Source organism: Bombina bombina, chromosome 12, assembly GCF_027579735.1.
Source record: "Bombina bombina isolate aBomBom1 chromosome 12, aBomBom1.pri, whole genome shotgun sequence".
Taxonomy (NCBI): Eukaryota; Metazoa; Chordata; class Amphibia; order Anura; family Bombinatoridae; genus Bombina; species Bombina bombina.
This window is the reverse complement of record NC_069510.1, coordinates 127983878-128001370: the sequence shown is the minus strand read 5'-3', so window position 1 is coordinate 128001370 and position 17493 is coordinate 127983878. Positions and strand designations below refer to the sequence as shown.

Here is a 17493-nt window from a genome sequence, read left to right as displayed (position 1 = left end):
TTCCCTCTTTTTTGGGAACTACGAACAGATTGGAATAAAATCCCATTCCTTGTTCTCTTATTGGAACTGGATGTATCACTCCCATCTTTAACAGGTCTTCTACACAATGTAAGAATGCCTGTCTCTTTATTTGGTTTGATGATAAGTGAGATCTGTGGAACCTTCCCCTTGGGGGTAGTTCCTTGAATTCCAGGAGATAACCTTGAGAAACTATTTCTAGCGCCCAAGGATCCTGAACATCTCTTGCCCAAGCCTGAGCAAAGAGAGAGAGTCTGCCCCCCACTAGATCCGGTCCCGGATCGGGGGCTATCCCTTCATGCTGTTTTGGTAGCAGTGGTAGGCTTCTTGGCCTGCTTACCCTTGTTCCAGCCTTGCATTGGTTTCCAGGCTGGTTTGGGCTGTGAGGCATTACCCTCTTGCTTAGAGGATGCAGAGTTAGAGGCTGGTCCGTTTCTGCGAAAGGGACGAAAATTAGGCTTATTTTTAGCCTTAAAAGACCTATCCTGTGGGAGGGCGTGGCCCTTTCCCCCAGTGATGTCTGAAATAATCTCTTTCAAATCGGGTCCAAATAATGTTTTACCTTTGAAAGGAATGTTAAGCAATTTTGTCTTGGAAGACACATCCGCTGACCAAGACTTTAGCCAAAGCGCTCTGCGCGCCACGATAGCAAACCCTGAATTTTTCGCCGCTAATCTAGCTAATTGCAAAGCGGCATCCAAAACAAAAGAGTTAGCCAATTTAAGTGCGTGAACTCTGTCCATAACCTCCTCATATGAAGATTCTCTACTGAGCGACTTTTCTAGTTCCTCGAACCAGAAACACGCTGCCGTAGTGACAGGAACAATGCATGAAATTGGTTGTAGAAGGTAACCCTGCTGTACAAAAATCTTGTTAAGCAAACCCTCTAATTTTTTATCCATAGGATCTTTGAAAGCACAACTATCTTCGATAGGAATAGTAGTGTGTTTGTTTAGAGTAGAAACCGCACCCTCGACCTTGGGGACTGTCTGCCATAAGTCCTTTCTGGGGTCGACTATAGGAAATAATTTCTTAAATATAGGGGGGGAACAAAAAGGTATGCCGGGCTTTTCCCACTCTTTATTTACTATGTCCGCCACCCGCTTGGGTATAGGAAAAGCGTCGGGGGGCACCGGAACCTCTAGGAACTTGTCCATCTTACATAATTTCTCTGGAATGACCAAATTGTCACAATCATCCAGAGTAGATAACACCTCCTTAAGCAGTGCGCGGAGATGTTCTAATTTAAATTTAAATGTCACAACATCAGGTTCAGCTTGATGAGAAATTTTTCCTGAATCTGAGATTTCTCCATCAGACAAAACCTCCCTCATGGCCCCTTGAGATTGGTGTGAGGGTATGTCGGAACAGTTATCATCAGCGCCCTCTTGCTCTTCAGTGTTTAAAACAGAGCAATCGCGCTTTCTCTGATAAGTAGGCATTTTGGATAAAAGATTTGCTATGGAGTTATCCATTACAGCCGTTAATTGTTGCATGGTAATAAGTATTGGCGCACTAGATGTACTAGGGGCCTCCTGTGTGGGCAAAACTGGTGTAGACACAATAGGGGATGATGTAGTATCATGTTTACTCCCCTCATTTGAGGAATCATCTTGGGCAATATCATTATCTGTGGCATTACTGTCCTTACTTTGTTTGGACACTATGGCACAATTATCATATAAATTTAAATGGGGAGACACATTGGCTTTCATACATATAGAACATAGCTTATCTGAAGGTACAGACATGTTAAACAGGCTTACACTTGTCAACAAAGCACAAAAAACGTTTTAAAATAAAACCGTTACTGTCTCTTTAAATTTCAAACTGAAAACACTTTATTACTGAATATGTGAAAAAGTATGAAGGAATTGTTCAAAAATTACCAAAATTTCACCACAGTGTCTTAAAGCATTAAAAGTATTGCACACCAAATTTCAGAGCTTTAACCCTTAAAATAACGGAACCGGAGCCGTTTTTAAATTTAACCCCTATACAGTCCCAGCTATATGCTTTGCTGAGACCCAACCAAGCCCAGAGGGGAATACGATACCAAATGACGCCTTCTAGAAGCTTTTTTAGTGATTCTTAGATCCTCACACATGCATCTGCATGCCTTGCTCTCCAAAAACAACTGCGCAGTAATGGCGCGAAAATGAGGCTCAGTCTATAACTAGAAAGGTCCCCAGACTAAAAAAGGTGTCCAACACAGTGCCTGCCGTTTTTTAAACGTTCCCCAAGATTATAATGCCAATTATTAGCTAGAATCTGCATAATATGCCCCAATAAAGCAATCGTTTTAGCCCATAAAAATGTCTACCAGTTTTTAAGCCCTTTTTTAAGCCCTTTATTCTTTTATGTTTGACTAAGAAAATGGCTTACCGGTCCCCATGAGGGGAAATGACAGCCTTCCAGCATTACATGGTCTTGTTAGAAATATGGCTAGTCATACCTTAAGCAGAAAAGTCTGCTAACTGTTTCCCCCAACTGAAGTTACTTCATCTCAACAGTCCTGTGTGGAAACAGCAATCGATTTTAGTTACTGTCTGCTAAAATCATCTTCCTCTTACAAACAGAAATCTTCATCCTTTTCTGTTTCAGAGTAAATAGTACATACCAGCACTATTTTAAAATAACAAACACTTGATAGAAGAATAAAAACTACATTTAAACACCAAAAAACTCTTAACCATCTCCGTGGAGATGTTGCCTGTGCAACGGCAAAGAGAACGACTGGGGTGGGCGGAGCCTAGGAGGGACTATATGGCCAGCTTTGCTGGGACTCTTTGCCATTTCCTGTTGGGGAAGAGAATATCCCACAAGTAAGGATGACGCCGTGGACCGGACACACCAATGTTGGAGAAATAAGCTGATCATTTCTCTCCATGTCGGTGAGTTTTTGAGAATCTGGCCCTTAATAAAGAGTGAGCAATTATTGTTTTCTGCTCAGTGGTGATTAGGGCCACACAAAAAAAGTTTGGAGGGCCAGATATGTCCCGTGGGCCTTACAGTTTGTGTGACCAAATGATAAACTCATTATGTGGCCTAAAATGAACTGGTCGTACGCTGCACAACATCCTATAAAATGTATAAAAATGTTCCTACACTTATTTGATTAAACTCCCCCAGCTGGGGATGCACTGTGATAAATATCAAGCAAAAAAGAAAATAACTTACAATATGTTTAAGATAATAACAAACTGCATCAACCCTGCAGTTAAAGGCACATAGACAGACATGAATTATGTTTTTAAAGAGAATGAACACAAGATAAACAATGTGCTGAGTGATACATTATAAAATAAATACGTCTGTGCCATTGCATTAAACTATATACCAGTCAGTTCCCTTTGGACCCAGATCATGTCCCTACTAGACCCTCTCTTCCTCCCATCCCACCTTTTGGTCACCCACCCTCTCTTACCTGAAGGAAACGTCCAGTCTCTGTGACCCGGATACCTGACCTCTGCAGAAGTGGGCGCCCATCCTTCAGCCAGGTGATAACAGGGGGAGGGAAGGCACTGCTCTCACACTCCAATAGGACAGAATGATTGACAGAAACTGAGGCATTGTGTTCCTCTCCCAGGATGCTAGGGGGCACTGAACAAATGATATAGAAAGTAGCAATTAATCTCCTTATTGGTTTACTTCTAATTGTACAACTGGCTTCTAAGGAATGAAGAGGAGCTTTAATTAGACCCTATTTTCACTGAGAAATCTTCTGACAATATATTATGTATATACCTATCTACAAACAAGATGATCACCCTATTAAATTCTGTATCAATGTAACACGTAAATCTGTGCTTAATCTAATATGTTTTAAACATTATAAAATTCACATTCAATCTGCTATAATCGCTGGTACATACAAAAAGCTGGTCTGACTTTGATGCTGAACTCTCACTGGGATACTGGGTGATAAAGTTATGAAAAAAATCAGCAGATATACATGAAATAAAACAGAATAGAATATACTAAAGTTCTACACTGCAAGACATTTAAAAGCACTAATGCTTGATCAGATCATTACACATTTATCCAAACAAGTCTGCAATATTTGGAGAAGGGGTATGACCAGAATACTGTAACACTAACACTGCATTGACCACCGGATCTGAAGGAATTAAGACGTGCTTACCATACACTTGCAGCTCAATAAGGTGGCTGTCTTCACCAGCGAGATTCACAGCCACACAGGTATAGCTCCCGGCATCTGACACATGGGCGGCAGAGATGGTGAGAAGCCGACCGTGCTCCAGAATCTAAGCCACAACACAAGGATAATAAAGCACTTTTCAAGCACACGAGAATACCCATTTCCTTGGCCAAACCACAACCCTCAGAAATGTGCAACACAGATAAATTGTGACTAACCTGAAGTCCGGCAGTTGCTGTGGAAACTGGGAACTCATCCTTTAGCCACATCAGAGTTGGCTCTGGTACCCCTGAGGCATTGCACGCTAACCACACCGGCTCATTCACCAAGAAGGTAGCAGCATCAGTCATGGAAATGATTTGTGGAGGCACTGTCATTAAAGTGACACTGAGAAAGTTTGCTCATGCGTATGAAGTGCATGTTTGTGCACAATTTATCCTTAGGGACAGAATATTTATTGGCTTATAAAAAAAAAGGAAAGCTTGCCAAAGATGAAAACACTTGAAGCCTTTGAAAATGATGTGTAAACCTACAGGGCCCCATACTTTCCTGAAACTTTTGTTATCGTGTTCCTATTATGTACAGTCCTAGATCTCCAACATAAACACTAAAACATTCACACTTATAGTTCACACTATGCAGCAAACAAACACTGATGTACACATCACACAGGTAAACACAAATCGCACACATTAAAATTCTCAAAAACATACAATAGCAAAGAAAAACACACTCAACAGTGATCTCAGCATGTTAGCTTGAGCACTGCTGTAAGCGCATTTTTAAGGGGAGAGACCTAAGTCTGGTTTTATGGGTAAGGCAGTTTATATGAATACCAATATCTTCTGAAGCACAAATAAAAACAGCCTAAAAACACAGATTTATGAAGCATGTGCGTTCACCATGCAAGGCTTTGAGGGTTATTATAAAGTACTGGTCAGGATTCTCACCATAAACTTGCAGGTTATACAGGAGCTCGGTGCTGCCAGCCGTGTTAGATGCCACGCAGAGATACTCCCCAGTATCTGTGCCACGGGCTCTCTCTATCTGCAGGGTCCTGCCCTCATTTAGCAGGGAGATGCCAGGTGTGGCAGATAGCAACTGATCTCCTCTGTACCAGGACACCACTGTGATCACAAAAAGCATAACTATTAGACCAGACTAAACCTATACAGGTAAATAAATTGCATTACTTAAGATAAATATATGCACATCACAACCATTCAGTATGGGATACAGTAAAGTTTATCAATATGTCAGCCTATAAGAGAACTTAAAAAGGGACATTAAGCAATAAACATAAAGAGAAATCACATTTAATAAACTGCGTTATTTTTACCTTGCAATTGTTTATGCAGATCAGAAAAAAAATCAACCAATTTTGTAATACAGTAATTCACTAACTACTAGAGCAATGCACTTACATGTTACACTGCCTGCACTTAAGTAAGCGCTATTTGTAATCCAGTGATACCCTAACTACTAGAGCAATGCACTTACGTGTTACACTGCCTGCACTTAAGTAAGCACTATTGTTTGTAATCCAGTGATTCACTAACTACTAGAGCAATGCACTTACATGTTACACTGCCTGCACTTAAGTAAGCGCTATTTGTAATCCAGTGATACCCTAACTACTAGAGCAATGCATTTACGTGTTACACTGCCTGCACTTAAGTAAGCACTATTGTTTGTAATCCAGTGATTCACTAACTACTAGAGCAATGAACTTACATGTTACACTGCCTGCACTTAAGTAAGCACTACTGTTTGTAATCCAGTGATACCGTAACTACTAGAGCAATGCACTTACGTGTTACACTGCCTGCACTTAAGTAAGCACTACTGTTTGTAATCCAGTGATTCAATAACTACTAGAGCAATGTACTTACATGTTACACTGCCTGCACTTAAGTAAGCACTACTGTTTGTAATCCAGTGATTCAATAACTACTAGAGCAATGTACTTACATGTTACACTGCCTGCACTTAAGTAAGCACTACTGTTTGTAATCCAGTGATTCACTAACTACTAGAGCAATGTACTTACACGTTACACTGCCTGCACTTAAGTAAGCACTATTGTTTGTAATCCAGTGATACACTATCTACTAGAGCAATGTACTTACGTGTTACACTGCCTGCACTTAAGTAAGCACTATTGTTTGTAATCCAGTGATTCAATAACTACTAGAGCAATGCACTTACACGTTACACTGCCTACACTTAAGTATGCACTATTGTTTGTAATCCAGTGATACAATAACTACTAGAGCAATGCACTTATGTGTTACACTGCCTGCACTTAAGTAAGCACTATTGTTTGTAATCCAGTGATTCACTAACTACTAGAGCAATGCACTTACACGTTACACTGCCTGCACTTAAGTAAGCACTATTGTTTGTAATCCAGTGATTCACTAACTACTAGAGCAATGTACTTACATGTTACACTGCCTGCACTTAAGTATGCACTATTGTTTGTAATCCAGTGATACAATAACTACTAGAGCAATGTACTTACACGTTACACTGCCTGCACTTAAGTAAGCACTATTGTTTGTAATCCAGTGATTCACTAACCACTAGAGCAATGCACTTACGTGTTACACTGCCTGCACTTAAGTAAGCACTATTGTTTGTAATCCAGTGATTCACTAACTACTAGAGCAATGTACTTACACGTTACACTGCCTGCACTTAAGTAAGCACTATTGTTTGTAATCCAGTGATTCAATAACTACTAGAGCAATGCACTTACGTGTTACACTGCCTGCACTTAAGTAAGCACTACTGTTTGTAATCCAGTGATTCACTAACTACTAGAGCAATGCACTTACGTGTTACACTACCTGCACTTAAGTAAGCACTATTGTTTGTAATCCAGTGATTCACTAACTACTAGAGCAATGCACTTACGTGTTACACTGCCTGCACTTAAGTAAGCACTATTGTTTGTAATCCAGTGATACAATAACTACTAGAGCAATGCACTTACGTGTTACACTGCCTGCACTTAAGTAAGCACTATTGTTTGTAATCCAGTGATACAATAACTACTAGAGCAATGCACTTATGTGTTACACTGCCTGCACTTAAGTAAGCACTACTGTTTGTAATCCAGTGATTCACTAACTACTAGAGCAATGCACTTACGTGTTACACTGCCTGCACTTAAGTAAGCACTATTGTTTGTAATACAGTGATTCACTAACTACTAGAGCAATGCACTTACGTGTTACACTGCCTGCACTTAAGTAAGCACTATTGTTTGTAATCCAGTGATACAATAACTACTAGAGCAATGTACTTACGTGTTACACTGCCTGCACTTAAGTAAGCACTATTGTTTGTAATCCAGTGATACAATAACTACTAGAGCAATGCACTTATGTGTTACACTGCCTGCACTTAAGTAAGCACTATTGTTTGTAATACAGTGATTCACTAACTACTAGAGCAATGCACTTACGTGTTACACTGCCTGCACTTAAGTAAGCACTATTGTTTGTAATCCAGTGATACAATAACTACTAGAGCAATGTACTTACGTGTTACACTGCCTGCACTTAAGTAAGCACTATTGTTTGTAATCCAGTGATACAATAACTACTAGAGCAATGCACTTATGTGTTACACTGCCTGCACTTAAGTAAGCACTATTGTTTGTAATACAGTGATTCACTAACTACTAGAGCAATGCACTTACGTGTTACACTGCCTGCACTTAAGTAAGCACTACTGTTTGTAATCCAGTGATACAATAACTACTAGAGCAATGTACTTACGTGTTACACTGCCTGCACTTAAGTAAGCACTATTTTTTGTCATTTTTGAGGCACTGTGCACGCAGAAAGGGAAATCTCAGTGATGTTATCAGTTTTCTTACCGGTCCCCTGTACCAGAGGATATTGCTCTTTTTGGCTATCTTTATATTGTGACACAAACACCATGTATTCATGTAGAGGTGAAATTGCTTGAACAGTGCATACCGGGAGGTGGGTTGCCTGATGCTAGGCACTCTAAGGATGCTGGGAGATTTTCCACAATAGTCTGATTCACCTCCGTAGGCTCAATGTTAGGCGGCACTAAATAAAGGAGACAGAAACAAACCCATGTAGTGTAAATAAACAGTTGAAAAAGGGAATAAACCCTGAGTAACACTAAAGTCTTCTTAGTATGATGTAAAATCTGGCACATATTACTAAAGGGAGAGTCTACTCCAGAATTGTTATTGTTTAAAAACATAGATAATCCCTTTATTACCTATTCCCCAGTTTTACATAACCAACACAGTTATAATAATACACCTTTTACCTCTGTGATTACCTTATATCTAAGCCTCTACAGACTGCCCCCTTATTCAGTTCTTTTGACAGACTTGCATGTTAGCCAATCAGTGTTGATTCATAAATAACTCCACAAATTGGAACGTTGTTTAAAATTGCATGCCCTATCTGAATCAGGAAATTTTACTTTTGACTAGACTGTCCCTTTAAATAATAGATAATATTCAGGTGCTAGTAGTCTGAGAACAAAACTTTAATAAACCAGACAGAAAGTAATCTTTTTGCACCGACTGAGAGAATTTCATCTTACCCAGCACTGTCAGAATGATGTCTTGTTTTCCTTCGCCAACGGAATTTGTGGCCACACAGGTGTAACGTCCTTCATCCGAGACAGAAATTGAATCAATCTGCGGGAGAGAAACATTTGCATTCCCAATTTATAACAGCACCAATAAAGCAGTGCTAGATATCAGATTTTCAGGGTGAGAGAACTAGACTGGATGACAGTATTCACTTTGTGTCTGTAACTACCCAAATAACTGCTTTATTGTATCCTTATTATAGAAACAATAAAAACAAAAAAGATAAAATGTTTGAAGCTTTGTAAGTTTCCTACAGTACCATAATATAAAAAAAATATGCCTCCACTGCCCATGATTAAAAATATCTCCTTTGTTCTTTTTTGTGATTATATTTCTTTCTGTATGCTTCACCCATCTCTCGCAGGCTCCAATATTTAAAAGATTGTCACAACAACAAGAAACTGCCTGCTTGGGTTCACCAGACTCGCAGTCCGTCGGTCTGTCGATATATTAAAATAAAAGGGGCAGACCCACGAAGTGCCGGCGAGTAGCGATGTGTCTCCCATAGGATATAATAGGGATCACGGCTTCAGCAAAAGTCTGCTGACATCGCCACTTGTCGGCACTATCAGCGGCTGTATTTGAAGTACTCAGCACAGACAGTGAGCTCAATAGAACCAAACCGGTTTGTGTGTAGGAACAATTCAAATACTACATACCTGACCTTACTGTTACTAAACCACTACCTGCCTCACACTGTAAAGTCTCACCACTGAAAAGACAAACATGACTGAATCCCTACACGTAACCTACACTTCAGAGATTGGAATATATCGCACTACTGGCAATGTATCCCAATCAAGATGCAGGTTACTCCCCTGGAACACGCAGCTACGTAACTGCCACAGAATACCTATATCTACGTCTTGTCTCCACTATACCTGACCTATAAAGATAAAACAACTCCCTATTAGAACTATAGGAGCTCTGTCCATACATTTATATACAATGTTTAAATGATCGCCTTTTCTTCTATAATATATATTATTGTAATCATATAGAAATTATACAGCTTTTTTTGCGTGACTTTGATAACATAAATATATATTTACAATTATATATTTATGTTTTAAATGATAAAAAGAACACTAAACACAATGCAGTATAATTTCTATACAATTATTAAATTAATATGCATTATACATGAAAACATATCATTTAAAGGCACATGAAACACCAACATTTTCTTTCATGATTTGGGTAGAATGTACAATTTTAAACAACTTTTCAGATTACTTCTAATATCAAATTTGCTTCATTCTCTTGGTATCATTTGTTGAAGGAGGAGCAGCAATGCACTACTGGTTTCTAAATGAACACATGGGTGAATGAGCCAATGACATTCGGCCTATATATATGCAGCCACCAATCAACAGCTAGAACCTAGGTTCTTTGCTGCTCCTGTGATTACCTAGATAAATCTTTCAGCAAAGAACAACAAGAGAAGGAAGCAAATTCAATAACAGAAGTAAATTGGAAAGTTGTTTAAAATTGTATTCTCTGTCTAAATCATGAATGTCTAATTATGACTTTACCGTCCCTTTAATGGTCCTTAAAATATTGTATAAAAATGTAATGCTAATATTAACCCCTTACGCGCCCTCACACCAGCACGACCTACACTATTAACCCCTAATCTGCTATAACCTAAGCCCACCTGGGAGTGTTTTTGAAAAAAATATAGTTTTTCTTATTTTTAAATAACATTGTGCTGATTTTCAGACTCCTAACCAAGCCCCAACATTTTAGATGTATACTGATGTATACAGACTTTAGACTGCTTCAGTTTGTATAATGGGTTGTTTCATATGCAGGGGAGGGTCTGCTCTTAGCCCCTTTCAGTGGTTGTCCCAGGCTTATTTAATTAACAGAGCTAAACTGGGAGCTTCTAAGTAAGTTTTTAAAAGGTTTTACACTGGACTTTTAGATCAGTATCTGTGCATATTATTCTATATAGTAGTGTCTGTTACATGCAGTTAAATGAAAATTGGTGTATACTGTCCCATAAATTCTGGCATGTATTATATCTACCTGCAGCGTAGTTCCACTGAGGGACAGAGGGGAGCCATCTTTCCACCAGGTCACAGACAGGGGCGGAGTTCCTAACACGTCACATTGCAGAACCACTGAACCCAGGAATGGAACGACCATGCTACTGCCCCCAGATATGATAACTGTAGGTAGCTCTGTCATACAGACATAGGAACAGAGATAAAAGAAAATGTATTTGGTGAAGAATCACAATTATAAACATTATAGCACAACCTGCCATAGAGTTTCTTTCTCACAAATTATTCCTAAACATTAAGAACCCAGCATATAAATCAGTTTCAGGTGCTGAGACCTCTTAGTGTATCAGACAACAAGTCTAACAAAACTTTATCAAACAATTTATAATAATAAAAAACACGTTTTGTATTAATATAAAACTACAATAATTGATGGCATAATAATAAGTGAGACATTGAATGAGGTCTTCCTTCTCAGGATGAGAACACCCCGGTATACTAACCTTGCACAGATACAACCACCTCTTCCTCTGCGGTACCGGCCTCACTGTCAGCTTTACATATGTAACTCCCTGCGTGTCTCGCCTGTATTAGGCTGATGGCTAATATTCTTCCTTCATCTAATAATTCCACACCATTTTGTTTGTCAATGAGATGGCCATTCCTTAACCACCTACAAAAAGACAAAGTGATAATGTGGATAAATTGGGTGGTACCTGTTAGGGCCGTAATGTTTTACAGCAGTTTTCTGACCCAGAAAAGCTTATGTGCCACAAATGGTGCCACGTTTCTTATCCATTAGATATAGATGTATTACTATTCCTAGTTTAATCTCTGCTTCAACCTACCTGACCCTCGGAGTTGGGAATCCCGTAACATGGCAGGTAAGCGCCAGTGGATCGTTTGCAGTCACATTCACATGTCCAATGCCTTCGTTAATTAGAACTTTAGGGGGAACTGAGAAAGAGGGGAAAAAAAGATTTATTTTGATATAAAACAACAGTTAAATAAAGGAAAATAATGTCTTCTATAATAGGCAGCAAATATTCACACTCTAACAGAATTTTTAGTATTGAACATTCAGCAAGTTGACTGTTATAAAACTCTGTAACAACGATGACTTTCTATACAAATTACTTTAAAGGGACGGTCTACATGAAAATGTTTATTGTTTAAAAAAATAGATAATCTCTTTATTACCCATTCCCCAGTTTTGCATAATCAACTCTGTTATATTAATATACTTTTTACCTCTGTGATTACCTTGTATCTAAGCCTCTGCAGAGCTGCCCCCTTATCTCAGTGCTTTTGACAAACTTGCATTTTAGCCAATCAGTGCTGACTCATAAATAACTCCACTGGAGTGAGCACAGTGTTATCTATATGACACAAATTAACTAGTGCTGTCTATGGGGCAGATTTATCAAATATCTGTCCGACATGATCCGATCAGCGAATCATGTCCGACAGACATCGCTGAATGCGGACAGCATTACGCTCTCCGCATTCAGCATTGCACAAGCAGTTCTTGTGAACTGCTGGTGCAATGCCGCCCCCTGCAGATTCACGGCCAATCGGCCGCTAGCAGGGGGTGTCAATCAACCCGATTGTATTCGATCAGGTTGATTTCTAGCGATGTCTGTCCACCTCCTCAGAGCAGGCGGACAGGTTATGGAGCAGCGGTCTTTAGACCGCAGCTTCATAACTTGTGTTTCTGGCGAGTCTGAAGGCTCGCCAGAAACACGGGGCATCAAGCTCCACGAGGAGCTTGATAAATAGGCCCCTAAGGGTGAAAAACTGTCAAAATGCACGGAGATAAGAGGCGGCCTTCAAGGGTTTAGTAATTAGCCTTTGATCCTACCTAGGTTTAACCTTCAACAAAGAATACTAAAAGAACAAAGACAAATTTGATGATAAAGGTAAATTGGGAAGTTGTTTTAAAATGACCTGCCCTCATTTGTCTACAAGTGGTTTGTTATCTGAAGACATTACACCATGGGGTTCACGTGTGGTGTTCTTATCTTGTGTGATGTAATACATTTCCGATGACCAGTTAGAATCTTGACATTGAACAGGGGGGGGCGGGAAGAAAGGTTTGAATTCTGAATAAGCAGAGACTGCAGGTGTAATTTTTATGTAAATGGATAATTATGTTTATGATATTAATACACACATTTTACATATGTACAATAATTGCACCCAAGTGTCCTCACTCACAAGGGGACATTAGGGCTGTTCTTACCCAATACGGTTACAGTGTAGTGAAGCACAGTTTCTCCAGCTAGGCTGACAGCTACACACATGAATGTCCCCTGTGTGCTCTCCGTCACTGTAGCAATATGAAGGGTCCGACCACCACCCCGGATCTGTAATCCATCTCTTTCAGACAACATCAATCCGTCCTTCAACCAGGAAAGTGTGGGAGGAGGATGACCAGACGCAGAACACTCGAGCTCCAGAAAATGACCAACAGTGGCTTTAATGTCCAGTGGTTTTATACCTCCTCCTTCAATATCAGGAGCAACTAAGGGGGAAATAAAACATAATGACTTCCGAGACCCCTGTACCCCCATACTCATTAGAGTTACACTGCATGGCAGCTTGGTTCTTTCTATGACATACTCAGAGTTACACTGCATGGCAGCTTGGTTCTTTCTATGACATACTCAGAGTTACACTGCATGGCAGCTTGGTTCTTTCTATGACATACTCATTAGAGTTACACTGCATGGCAGCTTGGTTCTTTCTAAGACATACTCATTAGAGTTACACTGCATGGCAGCTTGGTTCTTTCTATGACATACTCAGAGTTACACTGCATGGCAGCTTGGTTCTTTCTATGGCATACTCATTAGAGTTACACTGCATGGCAGCTTGGTTCTTTATATGACATACTCATTAGAGTTACACTGCATGGCAGCTTGGTTCTTTCTATGACATACTCAGAGTTACACTGCATGGCAGCTTGGTTCTTTCTATGACATACTCATTAGAGTTACACTGCATGGCAGCTTGGTTCTTTCTAAGACATACTCATTAGAGTTACACTGCATGGCAGCTTGGTTCTTTCTATGACATACTCATTAGAGTTACACTGCATGGTAGCTTGGTTCTTTCTATGACATACTCATTAGAGTTACACTGCATGGCAGCTTGGTTCTTTCTATGACATACTCATTAGAGTTACACTGCATGGCAGCTTGGTTCTTTCTATGACATACTCATTAGAGTTACACTGCATGGCAGCTTGGTTCTTTCTAAGACATACTCATTAGAGTTACACTGCATGGCAGCTTGGTTCTTTCTAAGACATACTCAGAGTTACACTGCATGGCAGCTTGGTTCTTTCTATGACATACTCATTAGAGTTACACTGCATGGCAGCTTGGTTCTTTCTAAGACATACTCATTAGAGTTACACTGCATGGTAGCTTGGTTCTTTCTAAGACATGCTCATTAGAGTTACACTGCATGGCAGCTTGGTTCTTTCTAAGACATACTCATTAGAGTTACACTGCATGGCAGCTTGGTTCTTTCTAAGACATACTCATTAGAGTTACACTGCATGGCAGCTTGGTTCTTTCTATGACATACTCATTAGAGTTACACTGCATGGCAGCTTGGTTCTTTCTAAGACATACTCATTAGAGTTACACTGCATGGCAGCTTGGTTCTTTCTAAGACATACTCAGAGTTACACTGCATGGCAGCTTGGTTCTTTCTATGACATACTCATTAGAGTTACACTGCATGGCAGCTTGGTTCTTTATATGACATACTCATTAGAGTTACACTGCATGGCAGCTTGGTTCTTTATATGACATACTCATTAGAGTTACACTGCATGGCAGCTTGGTTCTTTCTATGACATACTCATTAGAGTTACACTGCATGGCAGCTTGGTTCTTTCTAAGACATACTCATTAGAGTTACACTGCATGGCAGCTTGGTTCTTTCTAAGACATACTCAGAGTTACACTGCATGGCAGCTTGGTTCTTTCTATGACATACTCATTAGAGTTACACTGCATGGCAGCTTGGTTCTTTCTAAGACATACTCATTAGAGTTACACTGCATGGCAGCTTGGTTCTTTCTATGACATACTCAGAGTTACACTGCATGGCAGCTTGGTTCTTTCTATGACATACTCATTAGAGTTACACTGCATGGCAGCTTGGTTCTTTCTATGACATACTCATTAGAGTTACACTGCATGGCAGCTTGGTTCTTTCTATGACATACTCATTAGAGTTACACTGCATGGCAGCTTGGTTCTTTCTATGACATACTCAGAGTTACACTGCATGGCAGCTTGGTTCTTTATATGACATACTCATTAGAGTTACACTGCATGGCAGCTTGGTTCTTTCTAAGACATACTCATTAGAGTTACACTGCATGGCAGCTTGGTTCTCTATAAGACATACTCATTAGAGTTACACTGCATGGCAGCTTGGTTCTTTCTATGACATACTCATTAGAGTTACACTGCATGGCAGCTTGGTTCTTTCTATGACATACTCATTAGAGTTACACTGCATGGCAGCTTGGTTCTTTCTATGACATACTCATTAGAGTTACACTGCATGGCAGCTTGGTTCTTTCTATGACATACTCATTAGAGTTACACTGCATGGCAGCTTGGTTCTTTCTATGACATACTCATTAGAGTTACACTGCATGGCAGCTTGGTTCTTTCTATGACATACTCATTAGAGTTACACTGCATGGCAGCTTGGTTCTTTCTATGACATACTCATTAGAGTTACACTGCATGGCAGCTTGGTTCTTTCTAAGACATACTCATTAGAGTTACACTGCATGGCAGCTTGGTTCTTTCTATGACATACTCATTAGAGTTACACTGCATGGCAGCTTGGTTCTTTCTAAGACATACTCATTAGAGTTACACTGCATGGCAGCTTGGTTCTTTCTATGACATACTCATTAGAGTTACACTGCATGGCAGCTTGGTTCTTTCTAAGACATACTCATTAGAGTTACACTGCATGGCAGCTTGGTTCTTTCTAAGACATACTCAGAGTTACACTGCATGGCAGCTTGGTTCTTTATATGACATACTCATTAGAGTTACACTGCATGGCAGCTTGGTTCTTTCTATGACATACTCAGAGTTACACTGCATGGCAGCTTGGTTCTTTCTATGACATACTCATTAGAGTTACACTGCATGGCAGCTTGGTTCTTTCTATGACATACTCATTAGAGTTACACTGCATGGCAGCTTGGTTCTTTCTATGACATACTCATTAGAGTTACACTGCATGGCAGCTTGGTTCTTTATAAGACATAATCATTAGAGTTACACTGCATGGCAGCTTGGTTCTTTCTAAGACATACTCATTAGAGTTACACTGCATGGCAGCTTGGTTCTTTCTAAGACATACTCATTAGAGTTACACTGCATGGCAGCTTGGTTCTTTCTAAGACATACTCAGAGTTACACTGCATGGCAGCTTGGTTCTTTCTATGACATACTCATTAGAGTTACACTGCATGGCAGCTTGGTTCTTTCTAAGACATACTCATTAGAGTTACACTGCATGGCAGCTTGGTTCTTTCTATGACATACTCAGAGTTACACTGCATGGCAGCTTGGTTCTTTCTAAGACATACTCAGAGTTACACTGCATGGCAGCTTGGTTCTTTATAAGACATACTCATTAGAGTTACACTGCATGGCAGCTTGGTTCTTTCTATGACATACTCAGAGTTACACTGCATGGCAGCTTGGTTCTTTCTAAGACATACTCAGAGTTACACTGCATGGCAGCTTGGTTCTTTATAAGACATACTCATTAGAGTTACACTGCATGGCAGCTTGGTTCTTTCTATGACATACTCATTAGAGTTACACTGCATGGCAGTTTGGTTCTTTCTAAGACATACTCAGAGTTACACTGCATGGCAGCTTGTTTCTTTCTAAGACATACTCAGAGTTACACTGCATGGCAGCTTGGTTCTTTATAAGACATACTCAGAGTTACACTGCATGGCAGCTTGGTTCTTTCTATGACATACTCATTAGAGTTACACTGCATGGCAGCTTGGTTCTTTCTATGACATACTCATTAGAGTTACACTGCATGGCAGCTTGGTTCTTTCTATGACATACTCATTAGAGTTACACTGCATGGCAGCTTGGTTCTTTCTAAGACATACTCATTAGAGTTACACTGCATGGCAGCTTGGTTCTTTCTAAGACATACTCAGAGTTACACTGCATGGCAGTTTGTTTCTTTCTATGACATACTCATTAGAGTTACACTGCATGGCAGCTTGGTTCTTTCTATGACATACTCATTAGAGTTACACTGCATGGCAGCTTGGTTCTTTCTAAGACATACTCATTAGAGTTACACTGCATGGCAGCTTGGTTCTCTATAAGACATACTCATTAGAGTTACACTGCATGGCAGCTTGGTTCTTTCTAAGACATACTCATTAGAGTTACACTGCATGGCAGCTTGGTTCTCTATAAGACATACTCATTAGAGTTACACTGCATGGCAGCTTGGTTCTTTCTATGACATACTCATTAGAGTTACACTGCATGGCAGCTTGGTTCTTTCTATGACATACTCATTAGAGTTACACTGCATGGCAGCTTGGTTCTTTCTATGACATACTC

General features: G+C 39.9%; 1 protein-coding gene across 1 annotated transcript in view; it reads right to left on the bottom strand.

Annotated features, from left to right (window-relative positions):
- The window catches only part of HMCN2 (hemicentin 2), a 542629-nt gene that overhangs the window by 184464 nt on the left and 340672 nt on the right, over positions 1–17493 (bottom strand). The window contains exons 34-43 of the mRNA XM_053695481.1: positions 13083–13364; positions 11689–11797; positions 11344–11513; positions 10863–11017; positions 8780–8876; positions 8173–8268; positions 5131–5307; positions 4399–4550; positions 4163–4286; positions 3446–3621 (exon numbers count right to left, since the gene is read on the bottom strand). Of these exons, the coding sequence (XP_053551456.1) occupies positions 3446–3621; positions 4163–4286; positions 4399–4550; positions 5131–5307; positions 8173–8268; positions 8780–8876; positions 10863–11017; positions 11344–11513; positions 11689–11797; positions 13083–13364 (1538 nt within the window). The remainder of the gene's footprint in view (positions 1–3445; positions 3622–4162; positions 4287–4398; positions 4551–5130; positions 5308–8172; positions 8269–8779; positions 8877–10862; positions 11018–11343; positions 11514–11688; positions 11798–13082; positions 13365–17493) is intronic.